Source organism: Pelodiscus sinensis, chromosome 5 (genome assembly GCF_049634645.1).
Source record: "Pelodiscus sinensis isolate JC-2024 chromosome 5, ASM4963464v1, whole genome shotgun sequence".
Classification (NCBI taxonomy): domain Eukaryota; kingdom Metazoa; phylum Chordata; order Testudines; family Trionychidae; genus Pelodiscus; species Pelodiscus sinensis.
The window spans coordinates 86,987,534-87,011,750 of NC_134715.1; the positions used below are offsets into that span (position 1 = coordinate 86,987,534).

Genomic DNA, 24,217 nt, shown 5'->3' on the forward strand with positions numbered 1-24,217 from the left:
AGGGAGAGGAAGCAAAGCGGCGGCGGAACGCGCGGCCAGCTGACAGCCCAGACGCGTCTGGTCTGGGCTGTCAGCTGGCCGCGCGCTCCGCTCTGCTCCCCCCCCCCTGCAGACCAGGGGGAGGGGGAGCAGAGCGGAGCAGAGCAGAGCGGCGGAACGCGCAGCCAGCTGACAGCCCAGACGCGTCTGGGCTGTCAGCTGGCCGCGCGTTCTGCCGCTCTGCTCTGCTCTGCTCCGCTCTGCTCTGCTCCCCCTCCCCCTGGTCTGCAGACCAGGGGGAGGGGGAGCAGAGCGGAGCACGCGGCCAGCTGACAGCCCAGACGCGTCTGGGCTGTCAGCTGGCCGCGCATTCCGCCGCTCTGCTGTGCTCTGCTCTGCAGGGGGGGGGGGGGGAAGCAGAGCGGAGCACGCGGCCAGCTGACAGCCCAGATGCGTCTGGGCTGTCAGCTGGCCGCGCGTTCTGCCGCTCTGCTCTGCTCTGCTCCGCTCTGCTCTGCTCCCCCTCCCCCTGGTCTGCAGACCAGGGGGAGGGGGAGCAGAGCGGAGCACGCGGCCAGCTGACAGCCCAGACGCGTCTGGGCTGTCAGCTGGCCGCGCATTCCGCCGCTCTGCTGTGCTCTGCTCTGCAGGGGGGGGGGGGGGGAAGCAGAGCGGAGCACGCGGCCAGCTGACAGCCCAGATGCGTCTGGGCTGTCAGCTGGCCGCGCGTTCTGCCGCTCTGCTCTGCTCTGCTCCGCTCTGCTCTGCTCTGCTCCCCCTCCCCCTGGTCTGCAGACCAGGGGGAGGGGGAGCAGAGCGGAGCACGCGGCCAGCTGACAGCCCAGAAGCGTCTGGGCTGTCAGCTGGCCGCGCGTTCCGCCGCTCTGCTGTGCTCCGCTCTGCTCCCCCTCCCCCTGATCTGCAGGGGGGGGGGAGCAGAGCGGAGCACGCGGCCAGCTGACAGCCCAGATGCGTCTGGGCTGTCAGCTGGCCGCGCGTTCTGCCGCTCTGCTCTGCTCCGCTCTGCTCCCCCTCCCCCTGGTCTGCAAACCATGGGGGGGGGGAAGCAGAGCGGAGCACGCGGCCAGCTGACAGCCCAGATGCGTCTGGGCTGTCAGCTGGCCGCGCGTTCTGCCGCTCTGCTCTGCTCTGCTCCGCTCTGCTCTGCTCTGCTCCCCCTCCCCCTGGTCTGCAGACCAGGGGGAGGGGGAGCAGAGCGGAGCACGCGGCCAGCTGACAGCCCAGAAGCGTCTGGGCTGTCAGCTGGCCGCGCGTTCCGCCGCTCTGCTGTGCTCCGCTCTGCTCCCCCTCCCCCTGATCTGCAGGGGGGGGGGAGCAGAGCGGAGCACGCGGCCAGCTGACAGCCCAGATGCGTCTGGGCTGTCAGCTGGCCGCGCGTTCTGCCGCTCTGCTCTGCTCCGCTCTGCTCCCCCTCCCCCTGGTCTGCAAACCATGGGGGGGGGGAAGCAGAGCGGAGCACGCGGCCAGCTGACAGCCCAGAAGCGTCTGGGCTGTCAGCTGGCCGCGCGTTCCGCCGCTCTGCTCTACTCTGCTCCCCCTCCCCCTGGTCTGCAGACCTGGGGGACGGGGAGCAGAGCAGAGCAAAGCCGCGGAGCCCGAGGGCAGCAGGATAGCCACGGCGCGTCTGGGCTGTCCCGCTGCCCGTGTGTTCCGCCGCTTTGCTCCCCGTCCCCCTGGTCTGCAGACCAGGGGGACGGGGAGCAAAGCAGAGCAAAGCCACGGAGCCCGAGGGCAGCAGGATAGCCACGGCACGTCTGGGCTGTCCCGCTGCCCCCGTGCTCCGCGGCTTTGCTCCGGACGCCTGTGGTACAGCAGCTAGGGCGCTGCCGGTTGGTCCCGTAGCGCCGCTCTGGATGCCACTGGACCAACCCAGCAGCACCCCAGCTGCTCTGCCCCAGGTGTCCCCTAGTCAGCAGCTGCTGAAAATGACCAGTGGCTGACTACAGGAAGCCCCTGCCCCGGGCTTCCTGGAATCAGCCGCTGATCAGTTTCAGCAGCAGCTGACTTGGGGATGCCTGGGGTTCTTAAGTTGAATCTGTATGTAAGTCAGAACTGGCGTCCAGATTCAACCACTGTTGAAACTGATCAGTTTCAGCAGCGGCTGAATCTGGACGCCAGTTCCGACTTACATACAGATTCAACTTAAGAACAAACCTACAGTCCCTATCTTGTACGTAACCCGGGGACTGCCTGTACTTCCAGATACTTCTGGGGTTCATAGCGCCTTTAGACACTATCCCATCCACAGAAACCACTAGAAAACCAGAAGTCAGATGCAAGAAACATCTGTACTGTGGGACCTTGAACAAGGAATTGTCCTCTTCACAATACATTCCAAAATCAGCAAGTCTTCCTGGATGAAGAAGATCACCTTGAACTTCAGGAGAATTAATGGCAGTTTTAACTTGGACCGTGGTTGTCTCTTGCTTTGACAACTCAAGTCATCCAAATCACAGTTCCTAAACTGACTGTATTTACGTTGCAACATCACCTAATGGCCACAGTCATGATAGTGTCAAAAGGAGAAGAAGATTCTCCAGCTGTTGAATTTTTCCAAAAAACCAGTTTCGCAATTACAAAAAAAAATAAAATTTTTGGTTAAAAGCCCATCCTGGTTAAAAAAGGACCAGAAAACATCAAGTAGAAATAATAATAATTCACCCCTCCCCCCAATAAACTAACAGAAACAGAGGAAGTGAATAGGAATTGATATAAATTGTAAGTAACAATGTGTAGTATATTTATATGGAAAGCTAACCACTAGAGGGATAAATTCAACGCTGGAAATGCTAAGGACAACTAGACTGAATATAAGTTTGTCAGAACAAAAATTCTAACAATGACATAGGTTCATTAAAAGAGACAATATAATTGTTAATAATGATGCAGAAAATGCAAAAGTGTTCAATACATATTCCTGTTTTCCTGTTCTATATCTGTAAATAGTAGAATGACATACTAATCTCACATGACAATGAACTACTTTCCAGTCCATTAGCAACTATGAAGGATGTTAAAAATAATCTGCTAAGGATTAAACATTTTTTAAATCAGCAAGCCCAGGTACCTTGAACCAAAGAGGCCTATTTTAATGCATTTTGGAATACTTGGAAAATTTCATAAGACTGGAAGAGCACAACATTGGCACAACATTAACAAAGTAATCAAGCAGGGTGGCCGAGAAACAACAGGTCGGTAAGACTGATTTCCATTGCAGGCAAAATAATGGAAAAAGTGATATGGGATTCATTCAATATGTACTTAAAGGGTAGAAATATTATTAATGCTAATCAACAACGTTTTGTGGACAACTGATCTTATAAAAAAATCTGCTTTCTTTTTTATGAGATTACAAGTTTGATTGATAAAAATAAATGCTTAAACACAATATACTTGCATTGAATTTAGTACCACACAATAGATGAGATGGACATAGGATACAGACCTGTTGATAATCTCTGGGTAAAGATAAAAGGGTTAAAAAACAAGGGTGATTTCATAGTAGGGGGTCTATTACAGAACACCCAACCAGGAAAAAGAGATGGATGAGGCTTTTTTTTTTTTTTTTTTTAAGAAAATCATCCAAAGCTCAAGGTTGATGGGGATGGGGGACTTTTAACTATCCAGACATCTATAGGGAAAACACCACAGTAGGGCACAGATCCAGCAAATGATTGGAATATATTGGAGATAATTTTTTATTTCAGAAGGTGAAAGAAGCTACTAGGGAGGAGGCTCTTCTAAATTTGGTTTTAATAAATAGGGAGGAACTGGTTGAAAATTTAAAAGTGGAAGGCAACTTGGATGCAAATGATCATGAAATGATAGCGTTCATGATTTTAAGGAATGGTGGAAGGGAGAACAGCAATATAAAGTCAATGGATTTCAAGAAGGCAGACTTTAGTAAACTTAGGAAGCTGGTAGGTAAGGTTCCATGAGAAGCAAAAGTAAGAGAAAAACAATTGAACATAGCTGGTAGTTTTCCAAAGGGACATTATTAAGGGCGCAAGAGCACTCCATTCCAATAACATAGCTGAAGTCGGCATACCTCACATTGTCTTCACAGGGGAAGGTCAATGGGAGCAAATACTCCCATCGGCTTCCCTTGGCGCTGACCTGAGGTGCACTCATCATTTGATTTAGCAGGTCTTAACTAGACCCGCTAAATCAAACAACAGAATATAGATCTCCAGCACGTAAGTATTGACATGGCCTCAGCTGGCTTCAGTGGAGTTGTTTGGATTTATGATAGAATAATTGATGAGTTTCATTAACTAGATTCTAGTAAGGTGAACTAATATGTGATCATACTTACATGCAACTTTGGGAAGAGAGCCAAACCTTGAATGAGTGGTGAGAATTCCTGAAAATAAGCAAAGTGATTACTTACTAAAAGAAAAGTAATTATTTTAGTAAAATCACAATGGTGAATTTAAACACTGCATTAACATTTAGTTTTTCATGTGGCCATACGATAATAGATAATCTTCTGTAATACACGAGATGTTTTAACTTTTCATGGAGAAAAATCCCAACATTTCTGACTTATAACACAAACCAGAAAGTTTCCTGAAAAAAACATTACAATCCTACCTCATTTATAACAATAATTCTATAGACTTATGTCCCCTCTTATTTGTTTCTTCTGAGATAAACAATCCCAACCTTTTCAGCCACCAAAAGCAAGGTGGGTTTTTTTTAATGTATTTTTGCATTTTAATAGTCCATATCTTTATCTATTTTAGTTACAGAATATTTTTATATGGCATGGCCACAAATAAATACAATAGTCTATATGAGGGGAAACCACTGATTTATATAATGATATTTTAATATTAAGGTATTTTCCATTTCCAAAAATCTACTGTCATCCCTAGATTTCTTTCAGAATTACTGCTTTGTAGATTCCTGCCATCACTATATATTTTTTCTGAATATTTTTTCTTCCTCATACATATAAAGTCTTGCATTTCTCTACTCTTCACATTTTTGCAATATTTTCTACACATATTTCTAATCTATTTACATATTGTGATTTCAAATCAAACTCATGCATGGCAATCTTGTTGAGAGTATAAGTAAAACTTATCTGAGAAACATGAAGTTGAACTAAAATATGATTTAAAGTTTACCTTTATGAATTAATCCCTGAGTGACAATCATGCTTACTGCAGAAATTGGCAGAGCTGTGGGGGAGAAAAGGTAGCTTATCAACATAGTCGGGGAAAAAAAGAATTATAATTTGCAGTCTTTTGAAAATGGTAGATGTTCTCTCTCCTTATGTCTTCAAATCAAGACAGGTCCCTTTCTGGTGACGTGTTAGCCAAACAATCATAAGTTATAGGCTCAATACAGAAGTACTGGCTGAAGCTTAATGGCCTGTGATAAAAAGGCTGTCAGACTACATGATCTAATGGTCTCTTCTTGCTTTAAATTCTATGAATAAGAAAACACTACATTTAGAGTTGAAAAATCTGGTAGAAGGTATTCTCCTAAAATTGAATAACTGCATGGAAGTTTAGTAGAAACTAATTTAGAGTTTCAACAATTTCTCTTCTTTCAATGCAAATATAAAAATAAAATAGTAATGACTCTACAGCATGTTTTAAAATTCCCATCATCACCTACATCAGAGGCAATGTCTTATTTTTTTTAAAAAAAGTCAGATGACCATTGTCCATCATTTACAACCCTCATCATTACTTCCCCTTTCTGAAAGCTAAGGTTCACGAATGGTACTTGCTGCACAACTGGAAATTCAATATTCCAATTATTTCAAACCCATGCTGGGAGCGAGTCCCAAAAATAAGGGGAAAAAGGTGCTTTTTCAGACAAATAGGATCTACCTATTTAGAAATCTACTCCAAAAGGGACAGACAGCTAGCTAGTTCAAATCACAGGGTCCCAATGCATTATGTTCACATAAAAATATACTGTTCAGAGGCTGCTAAATTCTACATCAGGTTCGTTTTTCACAGAATTAAGATGCAGCCTCATAAAAACTATAGTGCAGCAATCTACTCTCAAGATAACAAAGGTACAAGTGACAGACACAAAGCTCATATCCAAAAATGTCATTTCATAATCTCCAGGCTGTCTGTAAATAAAGAAGTGAAAATGGTCTTTTGGATGAGTGGAAAAATGTAAAGTAGTAATGCAATTTTTGACATGAATTCTTCAGCATTTTGTGAAAAACATTGTTTTAATAATTGAAACAAATCACATTGTATATTTGGACGAGCAACATTCTGTTAAAAGAATGCATGATCACAACTTTTCTATGATTCTATGCAGAATTAAGTTTGCTACAGAGTCACCTTTCCAAATCTCAGCCTTCATTGAACAAAATATGTCTAGTGCTCATGGTGCAGAGATTTTTTTTGATGGTATGTCTACATAGCAACTAGATATCCACAACTGGTGCATACCAGCCAGTGTTCTTTTTGTTAAAAAGGTGCCGGTACTCCAGGGGAAAAGTTGTTGAGCGCTGACCTTTTAAGGGACATGGCCCCTTTAAGGCCCAGCTGACTGTCGGACATTTGCATACATAGATGCTGGTACACTCCATTCTTTCCAGGTAAGCTCTGACCGGAGGTGAATAAGAAAATGCTACATTTAGATGGGCAGTACCGTCACAAAAAAAGCACTGATGCCAGCTAACTCAGGCAGGTGGGAGAATCCTGGGCTCTAGGAAACTACAGGATGGGAGGATCCCAAAGCATGGGCTCCAGCCCAAGCTCAGAAGTCTACACTGCAATGCAACAGCTCCATGAACTAGAGTTGGCTCTCATGGGCCAGCCTGGAAGTTGATGTGTAGACATAACTACTTACCCAGTACCTGGGAGCAAACCCTGCGCGTGGCCCACCAAAGGCAAAGGACTGCTCCAGCCCTGCAGGGGCTGTTAGCTGGCCATCCTGTGCGCAGAGGGCCTGGAGTGGAAGCCCCATACATAGGGAGGAGGGAGGAGAAGGACCCAGGAGCAGGCAAAGACTTCCAGGCAAATGCACTCCCTCTAGCCCCGGCCAATCAGGATCTGCAGATGGGGGAGCACATGATCTCCCTCTGCCAGGGGTGGGCTGCACCTAAAGAGAACAGCCCTGTACGGTCTGAGGTCCCGACCCTTCCAGGGCAGCCCGCAACCACTTCTAAAATGTGTGAAGTGGAGCTCCTTCAAAAATTATTGCCCATCCCTGGTGTAAGCTGAGGAGGGACTTCATGTGTTGCCCAGTGGTGGTGAAGTCAGGAAGCTGACCTCTGATGTGCAAAGAGCTTTACAAGCCTGGGTAACAATAGGAAGCAAAATAGGCCCACAAATGGATCTTAATTGTAAATGCTAGTGGATCAAACATTCAGAAAGATGATGTGACATGCATTTTCATTCCATGATATTACTTTTTTTAGTGCAGAATTTGATTTGAGTGAAGTTGCTCATACAAATAGTCTTTACTCATCTTGAGCAAAGATTTGCAGGTTTTGGCTCTAGCTCTTAAACAGAAGTGATAATGACAAAAACAACATTACAAAGGAGGAAGAAAGAAGGGATTAAAATGGAGACAAACATGATTTATCAGCAAACTTGACTCACATCTATACCAGAAGCTCTCTTCGTTGCATTCCCTGAAAATTCTTCTTTCATCCTCTGTTGGTACGTAAGCTACAGGATTCTTTCATTAGGAAAGTTGAACATTAAATATATTTGTATATGAAAATATTAACAGAATGAAGCTTTTAAAAATGATTTTCTTAATCTCCATACTTTTAGAAAATAGCTGCAATTTAATAAATTGCGATCTTTATTCATCTGTGAATGCCTCATTGGGCTAGCACTATTAACTAGCTAACTTAGTTAGAGTTATATCTATCCAGGTCTCTTGCTGCCTGAGGCATAAATTTAAAGATGCAATAACACTGAAAAACAATCACACAGAACCTTATTCAGACATTAGAAAATAATCAGAAACCCTGTCACACCCTTAAATACCATCCTTTAGGCTACGTCTTCACTGGCAGCTTCTTGCGCAAGAACAGCCGTTCTTCCGCAAAAATTTGCCAGCTGTCTACACTGCACGAGCGTTCTTCCAGAAGTAAATTTACAGTCTAGTGTCAGAAAACAGGGCTTCTTCTGGAAGTTATTCATCTCCCTGTGAGGAATAAGCCCTCTTGTGCAAGAGCTCTTGCACAAGAAGGCAGTGTAGACAGGCAACATGAATTACTTGCGCAAGAAGCCCCTATGGTTAAAATGGCCATCAGAGCTTTCTTGTGCAAAAGAGCATCTACACTGCCATGGATGCTCTTGCGCAAAAGCACATCTCTTGCACAAAAGCACATGGCAGTGTAGACGCTCTCTTGTGGAAGAGTTTTTGCACAAGAACTCTTCCACAAAAGAGTTCTTGCGCAAAAAGCTGCCAGTGTAGACATAGCCTTATTGTATTCTTCCTGCCACAAAAGCCTGGGTACAAAGATCTTGCTGCTTGCCTTAAGCTCAACCGATTCTAACTGTTCATAGTACAGGATCATTGTGGAAAAATCTTAGCTACATAAAACATTAGAGTTATCTGTATAAAGGCTGGCCCACTCCTCTTTCACGCCCCCAAAAAACTTGGAATGCCTATCAGCTCTCTTTTCACAATAATGCTAAGTGATGTATGGCTGTGGTGAACACCTAATACTATGAATAAAAGATACCTTATTCTCAAAAAATTGTATCCTATATTACTAATTCAAGATATATTTCTCTCGTCAACTGAACCTCACAGCAGTGGTACAGCAAAACTTCAAATTACAAAGCGACATAATTAATGCTCAGTTTTTGTCATGGATGTTTTTAATAAAAGCCAGAGACAGGTCATGAGCAAAACCAAAAAACCACAGAAGCCTGTGACCTGTCCCTGGGTTTCACTAAAAATATCCCTGACAAAATGGGGATGCAGGTTCAGCATCCACTCTTTCCAGGCCTCCCAGGTCCTCCTATGTACTGTGGGGAATGAGAGTTTCAGGGTCCCCCACCCCCGGCCCAGATGCTGGGATACTAGGGGGTCCCCATGTCCTTCTCTCCCCCCACCCCGTGGCTGAGAGCTGCAGAATGCTCCAGCCACAGCTGGTTGCAACTGAGCTGCTGCAGGGTCAGGTGTCTGTCAGACACTTCTGGGAAGTTGTAAGATCTCCTCCACCACGGTGAGGGCTGGGCTCTGGCAGAAAATGTCACACAGGTCAAAGAAATCCACAAATTCTGTGACCTCTGTGACAATCATAGCCTTATCCATAATATAGGGAAACGCTACATAAAGAGTTAGCCCATAGTATATTCTATTTATTCAACATCAGTTTGTATTTTAGGCTAGGCTAGTTTATTATTTATGCTTCCAAAAAAGAAGTCTGAGTATCAAAAGCAGGGGGGAAAGGGTAGGGAGACTATACAGGTAGCAAATTTCCCTTGCAACTAATTCTAAGGATGTGTTTAGTGCACCCAGCTTCAGTGAACAAAGAGGGGGTTTGCTCGGAGTTTCAATGACACCTCACTGGCACACTCAGATGACACCTTCAGATATTTTATTAAATCTTCCTTATTTAAACGATCCCGGCTTGAGACGCCAGCCCAGCAAACGCGGCAGAGATCGTTTGCTGCAGCAAACCCCGTCACCCCGAACTGCGGCTGGCACGGTGGGGGAGGGGAGCTCCATAACAGCGCAGCGCTCACTGCAACCTCTCGGGCATCACAACCGCTCCCCTCGCGTCTGCCCGGCACCTCAGGGAGCGCCTGGGCAACGGGCTGCCGCAGCTGTTCAGCCCCGAGACAAGGGGCTCCGCACCTGGCTCAGGCCGCCACGCTCGCCTCCTGGGAGGCCCCGCCCTACCTGCCCGGGAGGATCCATGAGGACAAACACGGGGAGGGGACTAGGAGGGAGGCAAAACGGCTCTACGCTGGGGCCAACCGCTCCGACCCACAAAACTCCAGGGCGGGGGAGGGGGCCGGAAGTCCCCCGCGCCAGAAGGTCGCAGCGGCAGGAAGAGCGATTTCACTGTAATGACCCGGATACACACATGGACTGGGCAGGAACGCACGTTCCTACCTGGAGCGCATGCTCGCCTTTCTTCGCCCCGCCCCTTTTGCCCTGACTACGGGGTTGTGAGGTGCAAAGGCCCCGCCCAGGCGCCAGTCTCACCGAGTGGCTGAAGGCTGGGTTCTGCACCTCCCCCTCCCCCCGGGCAGGTGCGTGTCCCTCTTTGTGCCCCAGAGAGCCACGGGCGGGAATGGCAGCCCAGCCCCCTCGTGACGACACAGGGCTCCGGTTCTTCTCTCTCTAAGGAAAGGCTGAGCTGGTTTCCCCATCCCCAGGGGCCCCATTATCCAAGTTTCTGCTTAAGCAGGATTCAGATCACTCAGGAAACACAAACGACGCAGGCGCATGTGACGTACGGTCGCTTAACAGGTTGTGCCTACCTTTTCGCCAGGTGTGCTGTGCAACGTCTTACACGTCGAGCGCGAGCTTGTGCATTGTAGCAGTGCTTTTCCTAGGGCCTTGCCTGTTGCTAGAGTAACTGTTTTGCTTCTCACCTCCCAAAAAAGAGTCTGTTATTCTGGCTGCACAGAAAAAAAACTTCCAAACGTAAATGGGTCGTTGTCGGCATACAACTAGAGATGACAGCCCCCGTAAGTGGGAATTATTCCTTTCTGTAATGGTGTGTTAACTAAGGGAATTACGAAAATTGAAATTCAAGGTCCCAGTCATTTCACCGCACAATGTATTTCCTTCCTTTACTTTGTCTGCCTGCTGGCTTACAGGAAAATTGCATTCTGTGATAAATTCAGGGATATTCATAGCTAAAGAAATGATGAATTCTCAAGAGGTTATTCTTACCATTTATTTAAAAATGGTAATATATTTTTGGTATTGTAACTGACTCGCTGTCGGATGTCACTGTATAGGCCACATGATAAACATTTGCAATACGCAGTAACATGCTCTGTGTACTGTATTAGACTCCAAACTTCAGGCGTGAGGCAGGTTACCAATAAACATCTATTACATAAAAGAAGATTGTTTGCAAAGGCTGGCTAAAAAAAGTGAATGCCATTTAATCTGGGTTTATGGATTTAAATCACCAAAAATCACTGATTTAAATCAAGTTTCCCACTGATACTTCTTCACATATTTCTTCTGGTGCAAATCTGATCACTAAAACCAGTTAATTTACAGCTCAGTACAGTATTTTACAAAATCTAAGAGGATATACTTTGTGTAATTTTTTGATAACTTGAATTTTATTAATTTAGGAAATAGTACATATTATTCATGTTCCGAGTCAAGCTGCAGCAGCAGTACTTTAGGAAAGGTTAAAACTACATCCAGACCTATATGCAGGGGGGAGCATGCAAAGGGTGTGAAATCACCCCTAATGGTTCCCTACGTAAGCATGCTTCAGCCAGTAGGAAGGGGAAGGTAGGAGAGGTGTGCTGCCTGAGCTTCCTTCCCCCATGCTCTGGCCATCCAGGGAAAGGCTGGGGCTGATTTCTTCACTTATTTGGGGGACTGTGGGTGTATATTTACACCCTTGCAGTCCACATTTACAAAAAAGCATCCCCCACAGAAATGCCTGCATATGGGCCTAAAATCACACACATAAACACAATAGCATTTATATTTTATTAAACTAAACCTTAAATCTACATATTTTAGAGAGTCCATTTGTTCAAGAACTCCTCCTAAATGGTAAGAGCTAGGGCCACCAAATTTGGCGTGCAGCTTCCTCTTCTGCTAACTTAGAACAAGATCAGGTTTTGGTTGTGCCAGGACAATCAGAACCCCCTGGAGAAAATGACTTTTCCCCAGAACACGCAAAGGGAGGGGCAAGTCCTCAGAACACTAAATGTATCCTTAAAAGTTCTACAGGTTGAACTTCTATTAACCAGGACTCCCTGATTCAGCAACATCAGTGGTCTGGCAGGACCACAGATGTTTCAGGACCAGAGTCCCAGTGGAAGGCTGGTGGCTGGGCTCCCCAGCTCCCTGCAGCTAGACTTCTAGGTACAACCCAGCAGGGATGCCTGGCGGAGCCAGGAGCCTGGGCACATCACTGCTGGGCTGCCTGGGAAGGCCAGAAGCCTGATGCACCACAGTGGGGCTGCCCAGTGGGCCAGGAGCCTAGTGTGCCACAGAAGGGCTGCCCAGCATGGCCAGGAACCCAGCACACTGCAGATGGGCTGCTTCGCACACAGCCAAGAGCCTGGCACACAGTGAACAGGGCTGGATCTGGGCTGCCTGGCTTAGCGGGCTGGGGGGCTGGCAGGGCAACAGAGCTTGCATTGGCAGCCAGGAGAATGGTGACCGGTCCAGGGCTAGGGGAGCCGTATATGACCTCCCCTGGACTAGCAAATCCCTCATTCGGGACTGGTCAGGTCCTGAGGGTGCTGGACCAGGGAGGTCCAACCCACACAACTAGCTCTCATCTTCCTCTCTTGCAGTGTCATTGGATTGACTGTGCTTAGAGTGCACTTAACTTTGGAGTAAACCCCATTGAAAACAAGTATAGGATTGGGTTCTATTTTGGGAAAGCTGAGTTATTCTGAGGTAAAATAGGGAATAGATTTATGACATCACCATTATGGTCTGTGACTATGATGTTCCTAAATAAGAGGCATTTATTATATAATATAAAATAAGTAAATGACACTCAATGGCAACTGGAAACTAGATTTCTCGTACTGCAGTTTTCTGTATTGTATACTTGGTGATAGATTCTAAACCTAATTAACTAATTAAACAAGCCAGAAGGATTAGATAAGCTAATTTTTTTTCCTAGCAACATCCAACAGTAAACAGCTAGGGAATTTACTTGTTAAATCATCCTTATACTAAAAGGCATTGAGAGAGTCTAGAAGAATGACAGATTGCAAAGTCAATTCACATTGTTTTTTAGACATATCCACATCATTTCTCCCAATAAGCAGTTTTCCTTATGATGTTTCATTCTTGCTGTTATACCCTGCATCTTCTTCTTGCACTGCTGTCAGGGCTGTTTCCTCACTCTGAGTGCAGAAGGTGAGGGCCTGTAAGAAAGTTCAAAACCTTCCCTGTACAAGCACTGGTCACAAAAAACTTCCCCTCAGAATTATAATACACAGATTTTGGGGAACTGCTGCCACCATCAAGTGCTTTTTGAGCCCTAAAAACCAAGGGTGAACACATGAAGTCACCCCCAGGGGTATTCCAAGCTCCTTTGTCGCAAAAGAGCTTGAAAAAAGAAAAGAGAAAAGCAAGCTGCTGTCTCTGGTAGCTGACCCCTCAGTTAAAGGCATGCAGATACATACAGACAGTCCTCCTAGGACACAAGAATCAAATCATCACCTTAAAAAACGTGATTTTTATTACAAAACAAAAGATAAACTTGATAAAGCATACTTGGTTGCTAGATGTTACAGAGCAACTAAGGAAAACAAATAAAAAAAAACAGAGAAAATCTCTAGGAAAGCTCATAATACCATCTACATGTTTTGTTAGTCTTTCAAGTGCTACCAGACTATTTGGATTTTTTTAAGTTTTTCATGTTACAGATTAACTCAGCTACCCCTCTGAAATTTCAATTAATCAGCTAAACAAGTAGTAAATGGAATTTCCATCGACTAGTCAATTAGTCAATGAGGAGGGGGGGGCCTTGCTATCCTGCTGCACCTCTCCCTATGAAATGTACAAGACCCACCCACCGCTTCTGTACATTTCAAAGGGAAGACCCAGCGGGTTCCCGCTGCCGTGTATATTTCCCTTATACATTTTCCCATTTCCCTGCCTTGTTCCTACAGGCGATTCCTGTACATTTCCGTCTGTTTCATTTCCCACTCGCACCATTTCCTCACTGCCGTCTGTCTCCCTGCAGAGAAGGTGCTAGCGGGAACCAGCTTTTAAGCCTGTGCACCGCCGTATCAGCTCCTGCTCTCTCCCTTTGCTGCCTCTCTCTGATAGACTAGTCAAGTTCCTACTCAACTACCCGATAAGCATTTGGGTACTCATTATCAGGTAGTTGACTAGTTGCTTAGATCCCTAGAAAACAACAGAAGAGCGATGTTGGGGTACTGTGGACTTCTAAAATGAGCACAGAGGATAGAATAGGGAAAGGAGTATCTAGGGATAAGAATTCATAAATGTCAATACCATAAGACAAAGAAACAGCTTGTTAATTTACATAGAGTTATACAAATTTGAATATAGAGTACTACCTGATGATGCAAAAGGCTCCAGTTTCTTCCAAACCTACAATTAATAATTCTGTACCTTTCTAGCCTCAGATCAATTAATTTTGCATTTTGTGATACAGGCAGACCCTGGGTTACGTACAAGATAGGGACTGTAGGTTTGTTCTTAAGTTGAATTTGTACGTAAGTCGGAATTGGTACATATTGTACCCCAGGTGTCCCCGATTCAGCCGCTGCTGAAACTGACCAGCGGCTGACTACAGGAAGCCCGAGGCAGAGCTGCTTTGCCCCGGGCTTCCTGGAATCAGCCACTGATCAGTTTCAGCAGTAGCTGACTTAGGGACACCTGGGGTAGAGCAGCTGGGGTGCTGCCAGGTTGGTCCCCGCAGCGCCGAGTTGCGGCGCTGTTGGGACCAACCCAGCAGTGCCCCAGCTGCTCTGTCCCAGGCGTCCAGATTCAGCCGCTGTTGAAACTGACCAGCAGCGGCTGAATCGGACACGCCTGGGGCAGAGCAGCTGGAGTGCTGCTGGGTTGGTCTGGTAGCGCCGACTCTTGGCGCGGTGGGACCAACCCGGCAGCACCCCAGCTGCTCTACCCCAGGCGTCGGTGAGAAAAGCCTGGTCTGCTGGGGGAGGGGAGGCCGTGACGTAGTGGGGGGAACTTGCTGGTTTCTATGGGTCTGTGGTAACCCCACTGGCTGCCACCGGTATCACAGCCCAGAAGGACAGGGATGGGTCATTATGCAAAGGGATCTCTCAACCACTCCGACCAGTTAACCCCCATGGAGAGGAATAAAGGAAGGTGAATGCTGCCCGGGCTGGGGGGCAGGGCTGGAGGAGAGTGAGTTAGTTTCTGTATGGGAGCATGGAGGAAACAGCCTCAGTCACAGGCTGGGGGGTTTAGAAGCCAAGACCCCCTCCCATATCAAGGGGGGGGCTGAGGCATCCTAGGCCTACCCTGTAACCTGATGACATCTGTGCTGTGCTGTATCCTGAAGAAGCAATAAACCACCTCTATTCTACCAGCTGGTGGAGTCTGTTTGTGCCATTACGGGGGTGCAGGAGGCGAGTGACCCCAACGTGCCGTCACAGGGGCGCACTAGCTGCGCCTCCCCCCCAGCAGACCAGGGAGACGCGGAGTGGCTTTTCTTGCCGCGGAGGACGCGGGCGGCGGACCATGGCACGTCTCGGCGGTCCCGCCACCCGCGTCCTCCGCGGCGAGAAAAGCCGCTCCGTGTCTCCCTGGTCTGCTGGGGGGGGCGCTAGCTCCGCGTCTCCCTGGTCTGCTAGGGGGAAGCGCCCCCCCGCGCCGCCAGAGGTGGCGACAGTGGGGGAGGCACCCCACACTAGCTGCGCCCCCCCCCCCCGTTCGTAACTAGGGGTCCGACTTGCATCGGATTGATGTAACCCAGGGACTTACTGTATTTTAACATCAGTTTCCTGCCTCCCAGGCCACATCAATTGATCCTGGCTCTTTCAGTCCTGCATCCACTATCACATATTAATTCTTCACTTCCTAGTCCCAAACCAATTACTTTTATATTCCCTCATGTCTTATGCCCCTCTACACCTCTGCTCCTGTGGAAGTTTTTTTCTCTCCCAAAGCACAAGATGAGTAGAAATTGCAGGTGCTTCTTATCCTCCCCATCTTCTCACAGTCCAGGAAAAGGGTATGAATATTTTATGATTAAGAAAATATAGCTATTCACATTGCTGTCTTTGCTATAACATGCGTTTATTGCTGTTTTCTTCATCTTACATCTTTTGCTCCTTCCTACTGCTTGTTCAACCCCCTATTTTTTCTGGTTCAAAAGTAAGTTATGAGTTCTTTGGGGGGGGGGCAAAAATTGTTCTTTTATTATATTCGGCATCTGGCACAATCGGGTCCCTGTAAAATACTTTAAGAAAAAGAATGTACTGTACTTACCCAATAACCCATTTAGCAGTGGTCAGATTGCTTGCTGTATAAGTGGTCTCCATTTATAAAATTCAATCTATTGTCCATGTCCTGTTTTAACCATTTAATATTTACTACACATAAAACTGTAAATAATTACAATTCCCTTCTGCTGTTGACTACCATAATATCTCACTAAGATGTTTCCCTTATCCCAGCCTCCTAGAGTTCCTGAACTCTGCAAGAGGAAAAATACTCTATGCCTCATAAGATCTTTTGGAACAGAGCTCCTCTCTTGTGGACCTTATATACCAACCCCATTTGAACCTTGGGTACTCATTTAAAAAGCCTATAAATTTAATAAAGTGAAAAACATGATTAACAATTGAAATATTTAATTGGAATCCACCTAATCACCAAATTATTACACCTTCTTTACCTGAATTCTGCCCTTAAAATCCAAGTTTTTTAATGTCCTGTAGTGACCACAAAGGCACCCAGTTTACTTCTACTATATAGTCCTTCTTTCTCTAGTCTCTCCTACCATCCTGTCCACTAGGATATGTGCTGGCTACCTAGCCTTAACTTCTGGGTGCACTTATTATCCTTTCATCTTTGCAGTCATCATCATTTGAAGCATTCTTTATCAGACAATTTTATAAATACCTAACTCGACTCTGTGCTGAAATAGTTTATGTAAGAATTTGTAAACTATTAATAAAATACAGGACTATGTAGCACTTTAAAGACTAGCAAGATGGTTTATTAGGTGATGAGCTTTCGTGGGCCAGACCCACTTCTTGTTAGTCTTTAAAGTGCTACATAGTCCTGTATTTTGTTTCAGCTACACCAGACTAACACGGCTACATTTCTATCACTAAACTATTAATAAAAACTGTAGCAAGATTGGCTAGTTTAGTACTGACAAACAGACAGGAAAATGTGAAAATTCCGTAAGATGCATCAAAGGCATTCAGACTCATCTTTCTAATATGGTGTTCTTTGTTAAAAAATGATGCAATGGAATAATTCTTCATAGATGAGAAGTCAATTTAACATTTATTAATTTAAGTGGGTTGAAAATTCTTTGTATTTGTAATAATATGGCCATGTGAGATGAAGAATTTTTACAGTATTTTAATCCCCAAATTTTAAAAATTTGGCTGACATTTTTTTGAGCTGTCTGGTTGTTACAGCATCTGCAGAAGTACTTATCTACAATGTTTTAATGAGTCATTTCCAATGTGAATGGCATATAGTTACAAGGTATTTAAGAAGTAAGCAATCAGCACAGTTTAATATTTTTATCTTTAGCATCCCAAATTATTTCATTGTGAATATCTACTAATTTATCTGTGATTCTAAACTCACATCATCCAAAGAGTCAGATTTCATTTTATTCAAAGTTGGAAATACTATACTATTTGAAAGTCATCTTTAATTCTCCAAGATTTAGAAAAAAAATCTTTTAAAATAGACTCTTAGACATGGGGAAAAGACAAATATTTAAGAAGCTAAGCTCAAAAGAGAGATGCATCTCTTTTAAGTAGCCTATTTTTTTTTATAACAAGGTATTGAGTGAAAATTAGTCAGTGAATGGTAATTCTAGTCCTTGTAAAACAAAGTGGATCTTCAGAGCTGATGATGATGATAGAATATAAATGAGAACTGATTAGACTGTCAAGACCACAGGGTTTAAACACTCTGATAACCAGCCATGATCAAGAAGAAACCTCGCTATTGTACACTTTTCTTGATACCTAAGAAATGGGAGGGGCTTTCACTTTTCCCTATATCATTTGGTATAGACTACCATCAAACAGATTATATCATGGAAGATGGATAGGTTTATTCTTGTCTGGCAGCACATAGGTTCTTAACCAAATATGTTACACTTACACAGCACTGTCTAATAAGCTCAGACAAAGACAGAGTTTAGCTTTACAGCACCTTGCAAGAATTACAATATTATAGATGTACAAACTGAGGCACTGATAGACGAAGTAACAGATTTGAAGCTACCTTGCAAGTTTCATAGAATAAAAATAGGGCCAACAAGTCTTATTTCCTTCTCCTGTGTCCTGTTGTGTATTAGTATTTACTTGTGTTACATTAGCACCTAGAGATTCCAGACAGGTTGGGGACTCTAAGTGCCAGATTAGAGGTTTATAGCAAAAGACACTGCCTACACAATAGAGTTTAAAATCTTAATGTAAGACAATGGTGGGGCCGAACAGCCAGGTGAAGCAAATAAGTGGATAGAGTGGGAGGATGTACTTTCTCAGTGGGTCAAGTGGGGATGGAAGCTCATGTGATCTAGTACATTTGTGTGGTTTTAAAAAAATGCTTTTAGAACATCAGCAAGGAACATCATAAAATGTAGCATCTGAGTGTGTGATCACCTGCTTCTGTTTGTTCTGTTGCTGCCAACAGTTGTTTTTTTCCTAATATGGTTGTTGATTCTCTCTATGCTTCACTCTCCAGCACCTTTGATTCTTGCCCTTCTCTCCTACTGCTGTGTCAGCCCTCCAGCCTTTACATTAGTATAAGCTGCTTGTATTTTCAAAATTCCTCAGTATCGATCTTACTCTGTCATCTTTCATTCACAATTGAGAAATTGACTCTCAGCTCTCATCAGTCCATGATGCTATTCTCCATCACCCACTTGTTATATTTTGCAACAAGTACTTTTGTGCTCTCTCTATGCTGGCCCTCTCATTTGAGGGAGCTCCATATAAATATCTAAAGAAGTATCTCACGCTTTACCTTCAAAACCCTCCTTTGCCATGATGTCTACAAAAAACCTTAACAGTTAGGCCCCTGGCATGCTGAGACAGCTGCCTGCTGTGCTGCCTAATATCATCTCATTGCATTGTTTCCTTATGCTTTCCTCTTCCCCCTGTCTTTATCCTGTAGCGCTGTGTCTAGCCTGGCCAGTTTTTCTGGAAAATCAGCCACTTTTCCGGAAAAACTTGCCAGCTGTCTACACTGGCCGCTTGAATTTCCGTAAAAGCACTGACGATCTCATGTAAGATTGTCAGTGTTCTTGCGGAAATACTATGCTGCTCCTGTTCGGGCAAAAGTCCTTTTGCGCAAAACTTTTGTGCAAAAGGGCCAGTGTAGACAGCTCAGATTTGTTTTCCGCAAAAAAGCCCTGATCGTGAAAATGGCGATCAGGGGATTTTTTGCAGAAAAGCGCGTCTCGATTGGCACGGACGCTTTTCCGCAAAAAGTGCTTTTGCGGAAAAGCATCTGTGCCAATCTAGAGGCTCTTTTCCGAAAATGTTTTTAATGGAAAACTTTTCCATTAAAAGCATTTGCGGAAAATCATGCCAGTCTAGACGTTGCCTAGTTGTTTCTCATCTTACTTAGATTCTGAGCTTTTCAGGGCAATGTCATGAGGTGACTGTTTTCAGAGAATCCCCTCATAGCCAGAGGCAACTGGTAAGGGGTCATCATGTGACCCCCCCCCCCCACGCACCTTGCTCCACTCCTTCCCATTCTCTTCCCCCAATCAATGTGGCCTGGCAGGGCCATCTGTTCCGGTGCTGGCAGCGGGAATTCATCCTCCCCTCATTCACTGGCTGGAGCAGAGTGGCGCAATGTGGCCCAGCTCACTCCATTCCCCTGGCTGTATTACTCTGCTTCCATGGGGTGCATGCGGGGATGGCCCCGCCCTTCTCCAGAGAAATGTGCCAGGACAGCAGAGTGAACTGGGGCCACATTTCTTTGCTTCCCTTGCTGCTGCTAATAGGTGGGGAAGAGAGAGAAACCTGCTGATGCCAGGCCCTCCCCCCTGATAATCCTCAGGTTGCCCAGAGGCTCTGGCCCCATTAGCTGCTGGTTGGCCCCTTGACCATCCTGTCCATGGCATTTTGGGGGCATGTGCCCACACACATTGCTCCTGATTGCTCATAGCCCATCAAATGTGCTGTTCTCCAAACCTACTTAGACTCTTCTGGGCAGTTACCTGGATCAGATTAGTTCAGAACACATAGTTCACAGTGCTTTTCTACAGAGTTTAATTAACTTCTTTATTTACTCAAATTCACACATTCTCAATCTATTTGAGAGTCCTGGTAAATATTTTTACCCTTATTCAGGAGTCTCCCAGCCAGAGCCGGCTCTAGGCACTAGCAAATCAGGCAGGTGCTTTGGGCAGCACTTTGCCAGGGGCGGCATTTCAGGTAAACAGCCGGTGCCCCGCCCTGCCGATTTAAAGGGCCGCGGCCGGGAAACGCCGGGAAACGCCATGGCTGCACAGTACTGGGAACTGTTTCAAGTTATCCAATCTCAGCTTTCTAGCAATCAGAGGTTTAGGGTAACTTAAAGCTTGGTTTACATTCCTCACCATTGTGGCTAATAGCCATTGGTGGACCTAACCTCCATGAACTAATTTTAGTTCTTTGTGAACTCGGTTATACTTTTGGGCTACGTCTACACTGGCAGCTTCTTGCGCAAGAACAGCTGTTCTTGTGCAAAAACTTGCTGGGATCTACACTGCACGTGTGTTCTTGCGCAAGTAAATTTACTGTCGGAAACCAGGGCTTCTTCTGGAAGAGTTATTCCTCTCCCCATGAGGAATAAGCCCTCTTGTGCAACAACTCTTGCAAGAGGGCAAGAGAGCGCAAGACAGGCAACATGAATTTCTTGCGCAAGAAGCTCCTATGGTTAAAATGGCCATCAGAACTTTCTTGTGCAAGAGAGCGTCCACACTGCCATAGACACTCTTGTGCAAAAGCACACGCTAGTGTAGATGCGCTCTTGTGGAAGACTTTTTGCGCAAGAACTCTTCCGCAAAACAATTCCTGCGCAAGAAGCTGCTAGTATAGACATAGCCTTGGAGTTCACAACATCCCCTAGCAACAAATTTCATGGGTTGACAGTGCATTGTATGAAAAAAGTACCTCCTTGTGATGTTATTTGGACCTGCCTATTTGTTTAGTTGTGTGATCCTTGATTATTGTGTTATGTGAAGGGATAAATAACACTTCCTTACTCACTTTCTCCACACCCTTCATGATTTTATATATCTTTATTTTAACACTCCTCAATCATCTCCTTTCCAACCTGAACAGTCCCAGTCTTTGTGGAAGCTGTTCCATATGCCTAATCATCAGGGCTCGACAATTTAGGTAATCTACTCACCACAAGTGAGTAGATTATAGCCCGGCACAGCACCGCAGCATGGTCTGTGCATGCGCAGCGTGCTGAACCATGCAGCTGGCGAGCGGGGCTTGCTGCAGCTTGGCGAGCCCTGCTAATCATATATGTTGCCCTTCTCTGTACCTTTTTAATTCTAGTATATCTTGTTTTTTAAATGGGGTAACTAGAACTGCTCAATTGCTAAAGGTGAGAGCGTATAATGGCTTTATATAGTGGTGTTATGATATTTTCAGTCTTATTATCTATTCCAGGGGTTCCCAAACTTTTTGACACGGGGACCAGTAAATCCATTCATGAGCTTTTGGAGGACTGGTAACATTAATTTGCATATTCATTAAGCAAATGATGAATATTCAAATAAGTTGTTTCTGGTCCTCCCAAAGACCTCAGTGCCAGCTTTAGCAAAGCTTTTGATACGGTCACCCACAATATTCTTGCCAGCAAGTTAAGGGAATATGGATTGGATAAATGGACTGTAAGATGGATAGAAAGCTGGCTAGACCAGGGTTTCCCAAACTTTTTACTTTAGCCCCCTCCGCCCCATCCTCTGGCCAGCCCGCTGCCCCCATCCAGCTCTGCTTCCGGAGGCTGGTTCTCTAGTCCTTCTCCTCCCGATCTCCCCCAGCCAGCCCCCCCGCCCCTGGCCAGCCCTGCTTCCGCCGCCCACCCACCCCAGTCTCCGCCGGACAGCCCGCTGCCCCCAACCCTGCTTCCTGGAGGCCGGTTCCCCCCCCCCCCCCCCCCACACACACACTTCCTCCCAGCCTGCCCCGCCCCGCTCCCCTTCCGGCAGCCACACTGAGGCCCGGTATTTTTTTCCTGCAGCCCAGTATCGGGCTACGGCCCATAGTTTGAGAAATGCTGATCTATTCCTTTTGTAATGGGTCTTAACATCCTGTTAGCTTTTCTGATTGCCACTGCACGTTAAGCAGATATTTTCAGAGAACTATGATGACTCCAGGATCTCTTTCTTGAGTGGTAACAGCTAGAGCTAGTTTAGTTTAATTTAGCTGGTATATATAGTTGGGATTATATTTTCTAAGGTACATTGCTTTGCATTGCATTTATCAACACTGAATTTCATCTGCCATTTTGCTGTCAAGTCACCCAATTTTCCAATATCCATTTGTAACTTTCTGCAGTCTTTGTTGGACCCTAATTATCTTGAATAATGTAGTATTCTCTGCAAACTTTGCCACCACACTGTTTACCCTCTTATCTAGGTCTTTTATTAATATAATGGACAGCATAGCTCCCAGTACTGATTTGTGGAGGACCCCACTCTTTCTTTTTCCTCTATGAAAACTGACAGTTTATTTACTCTCTGTTTCCTATTTTAACCAGTTTTGATCAATGAGAGAGCCTCATCTTATCTCATACTGTTTAATTGGGGTAGGACCCTTTGTTGAAGGATCTTGTCAAAGGCTTTCTGAAAGTCCAAATATACTACATCCATTGGATCACCTTTGTCTTTATGTTTGTTGATCTGCTGAAATTTGGTAGATTGGTGAAGTTTGATTTCCTTTTAAAAAGCCATATTGACTCTTCCCAACAAATCATGTTAATCCATGTGTCTGATAATTTTTTTACTATAGTTAGCGTCAGTTTTCCTGGTATTGAAATTAGGCTTACTGTCCTGTATTTGCCCAGGATCGCCTCTAGAGCCTTTTTAAAAATTGGCATGACATTACGAAAAATAGTCCTCCCATGAGTGCAGGGGACTAGACTAAATTATCTCTTTAGGTCCCTTCCAAACTGATGATTCTGTTACTTATCTGCCAGTCATTTGTCAGAGGGGGCGATTTAAGTGATATATTACATACTAAGTTAATAGTTTTGCAGTATTTGTGTTCCTTCAGTACTCTTGGGTGAATAGCATCAAGTCATTGTGACTTGCTACTGTTTAATTTATTGATTTGCATGAAAATATTCCCTGTTGTCTCCTCAGTCTGTGATAGTTACTCAGATTTATCACTTAAAGAGAATGGCTCAATTGTGGGAATCTCCCTTACATCCTCTGGGGTGAAGACTGATGCAAAGAATTAATTTTGCTTTTCTGCAATGGTCTTTTCTTTCTTGAGTGTGCCTTAGGTCTTCAATTATGTGAGGGAGGGGGCACTGATTTGGAAGGCTTTCTGATTGCAATGTAGTTAAAGAGTGTGAATATTCACCTTGAAATAGCTAGGGCCTGATTTTCATTGGTGATGATTGCCAGCAGGGTTTTTTGTTGTTGGTGGTAGTGTTTTTGTTTATTTTGTTTTGACTCATTCACGGCTGTGGAAATTAAATTTAAGATGTCTCAGATTGGGCTCTCAAAATCAGAAATCACTTTTGAAAAAAGTACCCTAAGCAACTTTCTCAAGAACATCTCCTTGGCAGCGAACCCTAGTTTTCTAACTTCCAGACCAGTCCAATGTTTAATTAAGTATATTATGTTTCTTCATAATAATAGATATTTGTTAGGTGTCCTGCTACCAAAACACTTTATAGTGTCCAATACGACATTTCAAAATAGAAAGAGTAATACAACAGATTAATATATTTTCTTCTACTTTAAAAAGTCCAAACATTTTACTGAAGATAGTTTACTTGAATGCTTCCAGCCTCTGACTGGCATATCAGATATTTATCCCATCCTGTTTTTCTTCTTCTTACCAACATCTGGAAAACTGTGTAATTTTTTTTATCTAAAGAGTGTGTGGGTTTTAGAACACTCACTGACCAAATGATGTAGTAAACCCTGTATTAAAGTGTAAATCTAATGTAATGGGGGCTTTCTATCATCATCTTGTTACGGTTGAACAATTACTATCTACAATAAGGATGGTACCTCTACAATGTATTGATTCCAATGGCATTGCTCACTGTGGCAAAACACCTGCACAATCAGGAGCTATACAATGTAATGACAGTGAGAAATTCCATGCATCTGGAACTGTTCTTCTTGATTCTTTTTATTTACCAT

General features: G+C 45.0%; 1 protein-coding gene across 2 annotated transcripts in view; it reads right to left on the reverse strand.

The window, feature by feature from the left end:
• OCIAD1 (OCIA domain containing 1) overlaps window positions 1-10,023 on the reverse strand; it is a 29,216-nt gene extending 19,193 nt beyond the window's left edge. The window contains exons 1-4 of one of the 2 annotated variants that reach the window (XM_006113460.4): window positions 9,811-10,023; window positions 7,587-7,665; window positions 5,133-5,186; window positions 4,316-4,363 (exon numbers count right to left, since the gene is read on the reverse strand). In XM_006113460.4, coding sequence (XP_006113522.2) covers window positions 4,316-4,363; window positions 5,133-5,186; window positions 7,587-7,665; window positions 9,811-9,873 — 244 coding nt within the window. In that variant the 5' untranslated portion in view covers window positions 9,874-10,023. The remainder of the gene's footprint in view (window positions 1-4,315; window positions 4,364-5,132; window positions 5,187-7,586; window positions 7,666-9,810) is intronic. The other variant, XM_006113461.4, reaches the window with a different exon arrangement.
• Window positions 10,024-24,217: the final 14,194 nt, after the last annotated feature.